The sequence below is a fragment of the Sinocyclocheilus anshuiensis genome, unplaced genomic scaffold (genome assembly GCF_001515605.1).
Source record: "Sinocyclocheilus anshuiensis isolate Anshui unplaced genomic scaffold, SAMN03320099.WGS_v1.1 scaffold434, whole genome shotgun sequence".
Lineage (NCBI taxonomy): Eukaryota > Metazoa > Chordata > Actinopteri > Cypriniformes > Cyprinidae > Sinocyclocheilus > Sinocyclocheilus anshuiensis.
In genome coordinates this window covers 24,410-31,508 of record NW_015544145.1, presented here as the reverse complement: position 1 = coordinate 31,508, position 7,099 = coordinate 24,410, and the positions used below count along the sequence as shown (strand labels likewise).

Here is a 7,099-nt window from a genome sequence, read left to right as displayed (position 1 = left end):
GGTGCTGGAAGGAGTCCCTCGCCGTGAGTGTCTTGTATATTTGGATGATCTTCTAGTCCATGGGGAGTCTGTCGATGAAGCACCTGAATCCCTCCGTCGGGTGCTGGGAAGAGTAGCGGCAGCAGGTCTGAAGCTGCATCCAGATAAATGCCACCTTATGAGGCTGGAGGTTGAATTCCTTGGTCACAAATTGGGAAGGGAAGGCATAGGCACCCTGGAGGATAAAATTAACACCATCAGAGATTGTCCAACCCCTACAGACCTGAGACAATTGAAAAGTTTTCTGGGACTAGCCTCTTACTATAGGAGATTTGTAAAGGGGTTCTCTTGCATAGGGGTGCCACTCTTCCGCCTCCAGCAATAAAAGACCATGCCTTTGTCTGGACTGATGAGTGCCAGAAGGCATTTGATACACTTCGGCAGGCGTTGATTGAGGCTCCAATCCTTGTTCCACCTGACGCCGCACTGCCTTTTATTTTAGACACGGATGCAAGCAATGTTGGCATGGGGGCGGTGTTATCGCAGGAAGGGCCTGATGGAGAAAGGGTGGTGGCATACTTTAGCAGGGTCTTTAACAAGAGTGAGAGGCACTATAGTGTCACCAGACGTGAGCTCCTTGCGGTGGTAATGGCAGTGAGGCACTTCAAATACTACCCGTGTGGCACACTATTCACGATAAGGACGGACCATGCGGCGCTCCAATGGTTGATGTCCTTTAAGGAGCCTGAAGGTCAAGTGGCCTGGTGGCTGGAAGAACTACAGTCCTGCAACTTTACAGTAGTGCACAGAGCTGGCTCTAGCCACACCAATGCCGATGCCTTGTCGTGTCGCCCTTGTGCTGCTGAGGGCTGCCGTCATTGTGAAAATAAGGAGACTTGGGAGAAGGAGCTGGGTCAAGAGAATGAGGCAGCACAACCTGCATGTGGGGCACCGAGGGTGGTTGACACACCAGAGTGGCATTTGCAGCAGGAACAGGATGACGACCTGAGACCTGTGCTGCGTTGGTTGGAAGCGCAACAGAGACCTGAGTGGGGAGATATTGCAGGGTGCTCGTTGGCCACAAAAGGACTGTGGTCCAAATTCAACACACTGCGGCTCAGCGAAGGAGTGCTCCAGCGGGCATGGAAAGAGCCTGCCACGAGGTAGGACAGATGGCAAGTGGTAGTGCCCAAGGCATTGAGGGAAGCAGTGCTTACAGCTTGCCATGGAAGTACAGGGACTTGCCATTTCGGGGTGTCCAAAACACTCCGCCATCTTCGCCAAGGGTTCTACTGGGGTCAGCACAGAAGGGATGTAGAGAATTTTTGCTGCAGATGTGATGCCTGTGCAGCCTATAAAGGCCCTCTTGACCAGTCCCATGCTGAACTTCAGCAGCAAGCTGTAGGGGCACCAATGGAAAGAGTAGCTGTGGACATAATGGGCCCCTTCCCCATCACAGAGAGAGGTAACAGTTTTGTACTCACTGCTATGGACTTTTTTACAAAGTGGCCCGAGGCCTATGCGATGCCGAACCAGGAAGCAGAGATGGTGTCGGATGCAGTGGTAGAAGGGATGTTCAGCAGGTTTGGTATGGCAGAGGTCGTTCATAGCGATCAGGGGAGGAATTTTGAATCCAAGCTGTTTGCAGCCCTGTGTGAACGGCTTGGCATGCAGAAAACACACACAACACCATTGCATCCACAAATCGATGGCCTTGTTGAAAGATTTAATAGGACCATGGGCCAGTAGCTAGCCATACTTACAGCAGACCATCAACGGGACTGGGACACTCACCTTCCTTTCATTCTCATGCCCTACAAATCAGCGGTACAGGACTCCACTTTGTGCACCCCCTGCTTTGCTTACGTTGGGGTGTGAGCTCCAGACCCCCCCCCGAGAGTTGTTGTGCCCCCAGACACACCTACTGTGCCAGCCAGACCAGAGTATGCAAGGCAGCTGCAGGATCTAATGGAAACTGTCCATGCGTTTGCTAGGGATCAGCTGGGAAAGGCTGGTGTGAGACAGAAGAGGAACTATGATGCCAGGAGAAAAGGGAGGAACTTCGAGGCTGGCTAGTTAATTTGGGTGTACAGCCCGAAAAAGAAGAGGGGACGTTCCCCTAAGCTGGACTGCCATTGGGTGGGCCCCTGCCTGGTTCTAGAGAGGGTGGGAGCGGTAGTGTATAGGGTCCAGATGCTGCCTAGAGGCAGGAAGGTAGCCCTGCATAGAGACCGTTCTCGACCCCGCCGCCTCAGCTCACTCTATTGTGTGTTTTTTTACTTTAAACCGCATAAACACATTTCATTACACCAAATACACAAAATAATGTTCTTTTTAGCAGCATCATATGACCCCTTTAATATGACAAAAACAGTGAACGATTATCAAAAAGGTGTTTATTGTCTTGGCAATTAAAAACACATTAAAACAAACTTGTATAATAATTATCTAATAATAATAATAATAATAATAATATATTTATTGATAACCTCTCAGATCACAGTTGTGCTTCCTCAGTACTACCCACACCTTCTGTGATTGGCTCCTTCTTGACTAAGGAATTAATCAGGAGATTTTCAAAATCAGCAGGAATTAGACAGATATATTGAGGCAGTGTGTCTTGTGACTGTTTTCCCACCAGCTTCTTTAAAGACAAATCAATTGATTTTAGGGTGTTGTTCATTGTATTAAACTGTTTTTCCAGAAATTTAATTAACTGCATCTGGCCCGTCTTCTCAGTCTCTTCAGAAGCAACAGGGTTCTGCCTTTCAGCAGGTGAACCACTGAAGTTCAGCTGAGCTGCTGCTGCTGCTTCATCTGTGGTCTGATTGGCCTCCTCTACAATAGGAGATACTGCAGGTTCTGTAGCATCAGTGGGAAAATCACTGAAGTTCAGCTGAGCTGCTGCTGCTGATTCATCTGTGGTCTGACTGGCCTCTTCTATGACAGGAGATACTGCAGGTTCTGTAGCATCAGTGGGAGAATCACTGAAGTTCAGCTGAGCTGCTGCTGCTGCTTCATCTGTGGTCTGATTGGCTTCCTCTACGACAGGAGATACTGCAGGTTCTGTAGCATCAGTGGGAGAATCAATGAAGTTCAGCTGAGCTGCTGCTGCTGCTTCATCTGTGGTCTGATTGGCCTCCTCTATGATAGGAGATACTGCAGATTCTGTAGCATCAGTGAGAGATTCAATGAAGTTCAGCTGAGCTGCTGCTGCTGCTTCATCTGTGGTCTGATTGGCCTCCTCTACGATAGGAGATACTGCAGGTTCTGTAGCATCAGTGGGAGAATCACTGAAGTTCAGCTGAGCTGCTGCTGCTTCATCTGTGGTCTGATTGGCCTCCTCTACGATAGGAGATACTGCAGGTTCTGTAGCATCAGTGGGAGAATCACTGAAGTTCAGCTGAGCTGCTGCTGCTTCATCTGTGGTCTGATTGGCCTCCTCTACGATAGGAGATACTGCAGGTTCTGTAGCATCAGTGGGAGAATCACTGCAGTTCAGCTGTGCTGCTGCTGCTTCACCTGCTGCTTCATCTGTGGTCTGATCAGCTTCATCTATGACAGGAGATAATGCAGGTTCTGTAGCATCAGTGGGAGGTGCAGGTGAATCTTGGTTTGGGGAAGGGCAAAGAGATAAATCATGAATAGTTTATAGCACACACAAACACAAACAAGTTATACAAAGTATGAAATGATCAAATACAAAGTAAAAAATATTAGTACCACTCAGAAATTCAGTAATAGACACTGGTAAGAGTTTTCAAATGCAGATGGTTACTGTTCAACTATAAATATTCTTATTCTAAAAAGAAGAGATGTGAAAGTAACCAAAGGTCTTCATAGTCTAATAAAAATATGTAATTTTAAAAATCATAAAGTTCAAAATAAGAAATACAATAAAATAATACTAAACATCATAATATATAGAAAATAAAAGAGCTCACTAACCTCTAGCATTGGCAGTAGATTCTACCGGTTCTGTGAACTTTTTACTGAGAGTTTCAGCTAAAATCAAATATTCTCTCCTGCTCTGTACCTATAAAGAAAGGATAAGATTAAAACTTCATGTGTTAATGGAAGACATGTGGGCACAGTAATTGGGTACATTTCAGTAACATTTCGTCCTCTATTTAAATCATTCCGACTTCGAGGTAGAAGAAGTCAAGAGAAATTCTAAGTCTCCTCGTCCAGCCCCCTCTGGAACAAGCCGTGCCTCCCCAGCTCACCTCACGCCAGGAACCCCCACATACATCGCCAACGACTCCGGCCACCTGACAAAACCGAGGCATCCCCATGTTCTCCTAAGCACCTCCCTAGTCCTCAGCCCAGGATCGCCGGCTGCTCGGAAGTCAAGACGGCCGGCCGATCATCACTCAGGCCCGCCGGCTGCTGCGGGCTCTACGCTGTTGGACATGGCGCTGCCCCCGGAGTTCACGGCCCCTATCCTCTCTCCAGAAATCCTCTCTATCCTCGCTCTCCTTCGTCTCCTTCTCCGCTGGTCCCGTCCGGCTCTCCATCATCTCCTGAGTTTCTTTCGCCTCCGCTGGTCCCATTCAGCCCTCCTTTGTCTCTAGAGCGGCCCCCAGAACCGGCTCCTCGAAAGCGCCCTCCAGAGCGCCCTCCAGTGTCCGCGTCTAGTAAGTGCCCTCCAGTGCCCGCTCCTTGAAAGCACCCTCCAGAGACTGCTCCTCAAAAGTGCCCGCTCCTCCAGAGCGCCCACCAGGATTCCTAGATTTCCCCAAGAAAATAAAATTTGTATATACCCGTGGCCGAGCCAGCTAAGGCCACGGAGGATCCGCCATGGCAACCTGAACTGTCTGCTCCGCCATGGCCTCCTGAGCTACCAGCTCCGCCACGGCAACCTGAACTGTCTGCTCCGCCATGGCCTCCTGAGCTACCAGCTTCGCCATGGCAACCTGAACTGTCCGCTCCGCCATGGCCTCCTGAGCTACCAGCTCCGCCACGGCAACCTGAACTGTCTGCTCCGCCATGGCCTCCTGAGCTACCAGCTTCGCCATGGCAACCTGAACTGTCTGCTCCGCCATGGCCTCCTGAGCTACCAGCTCCGCCATGGCAGCCTGAACTGTCTGCTTCGCCATGGCCTCCTGAGCTACTAGCTCCGCCATGGCAACCTGAACTGCCTGATCCGCCATGGTCCCCTGAGCTCCCTGATCCGCCATGGCAACCTGAACTGCCTGCTCCGCCATGGCCTCCTGAGTCCCCTGCTTCGCCTTGGCAACCTGAACTGCCTGATCCACCATGGCTCCCGGAGCTCCCCGATCCACCCTGGAGGCTCTCCTTGTCTCCGCCCTGTTCCTGTCCTGCACCAGCCTCCAGGGCGCCCGCCCCCCCCGATGTTACTGTTACGGCGCAGGACATGCCTTCCGCGAGGGGGGCGATATCTGTCACGTGTTGGTTTCTGTTTAGTTCCTGTCTGTTCTTATTTGGCTCATTTCCAGTTTTCATTTAGTTAATCATCGCTCATTCTGTTCACCTGTGTTGATTAATCATTTTGTTTGCTCCTTTATTTCCGTCTTTATAAACCTGCAGTTTCTGTCTGTTTGTCGTTCTGGATTAATGTTATTTTAAATGGTCTCTGTGTGTTGATGCTAATTAAAGACTCCTTTACTTCTACTCCTTGTCGAGCGCAATTACTACAACCACGACCGCGTGACAAATACACATACAATAATAATTTACAATTGATCAATACATGCACATCTCACCATTTTGACTTTTTCAGCAACAGATACAGACTCATCTGAAGAACTGTCTGTATGTGGTAGAAAACAAACAAAAACCATAAGCATTTTAGGGTCAATGTAGATGACCACATAAAAAAAAACAGAAACACTAACAATAAGAGAAAAAGCTCTTTGGCAATCTAGACTCGTCATCAACCTGGCTTAATATGTGCAAAACATCCTCAAGCAATTATAGTGGGGATCAGAGAACTGAAGAACAGGTAATTAACAGTAGATGGTGTGATGTTGAGACAGAGATCACTAATGGTAGATCACTAACTAATGAATCTGAACTGCAAATGTTCATTCAAACTCACCCAGCTGGAATGTTTCCTCTTCAATTCGACACACAGGTATTTCCAGACTCTTGGAAAACAATCTTTTCCAGGACTTTGTCGGTGTCACCTATGGCAAAATATAATGGTAGTGATTTTAAAACATCTCGGCATGATAATAACTTAATGGATCATTGTCAAAAGTAATCTATAGAGTCAAAAAAGTCAAAAACATCAAAGTGGATTCCGACGGAATACAATCACTGTTGTGAGGCTGAACTACAACATATGAATATGGTTCATGTTTTATGGGTTATGGGCTTATAACTTGTGCATTGGTACTGTACAGTGTCGGGAAGGTTACTTTGGAAATGTAATAGGTTACAGATTACAAGTTACCCTACTTAAAATGTAATAAGTAGTGTAACTTTTCAATTACTTTATAAAAGTAATGTAACTGATTACATTTGATTACTTTTTGATTACTTTTCTAAATGTCTATTTTTTTTAACTGTTTATCATTTTCAAACATGTAAACCAGGCAGGGTAAACCTTACAGTAGTACTCAACACTGATTACTGTCACACTTTTGAAATCCTTCATCACTTGAATTAAGATTATATTTCCATTTTAAAGTAGGCATTGGATGCAAAATTCACTTTTACATGTTGTTTGCATATAAATGTATCTATGTGGACACAACCACCCTACAATGATAAAAATCCATTCACTCCTTTTATCAAGGGTCTCAATTATTAAGCTGTTTTGATTTTCTGAGCAGTATGATGTCATATTGTTCAGGCCCCGCCCACAACCGCTGAAGTACTGTCCAATATTAGCATGTTTTCGCCCTCAGCCAGTTGTATGAAGTACATCATTCTCTCCGTGCTCGAGCAGCTGTAGCGACAATGTCTTGTAAGCGATGCAGGTGTTTTGTAGTTTTGTGATGTAGAAGACATCCCGACATCAGAGCCACTGAGGACGCAGTGCATTAGTTTTGTTTTTAATGGTAATGCGCCACTGAATAGACCCAAATTCGTTTATGTCTGCGCAAATAATTTTACTCCAGACTGCTTTCTGAATGAGGGACAATTCAAGGCA

The 7,099-nt window shown here is 46.9% G+C and overlaps 1 protein-coding gene across 1 annotated transcript in view; it reads right to left on the bottom strand.

Moving 5' to 3' along the window:
• Positions 1-2,453: 2,453 nt before the first annotated feature.
• Positions 2,454-7,099, bottom strand: part of LOC107695107 (protein P200-like) — a 20,990-nt gene continuing 16,344 nt past the window's right edge. The window contains exons 12-15 of the mRNA XM_016494914.1: positions 6,041-6,128; positions 5,706-5,752; positions 3,928-4,015; positions 2,454-3,588 (exon numbers count right to left, since the gene is read on the bottom strand). Coding sequence (XP_016350400.1) covers positions 2,477-3,588; positions 3,928-4,015; positions 5,706-5,752; positions 6,041-6,128 — 1,335 coding nt within the window. The 3' untranslated portion in view covers positions 2,454-2,476. The remainder of the gene's footprint in view (positions 3,589-3,927; positions 4,016-5,705; positions 5,753-6,040; positions 6,129-7,099) is intronic.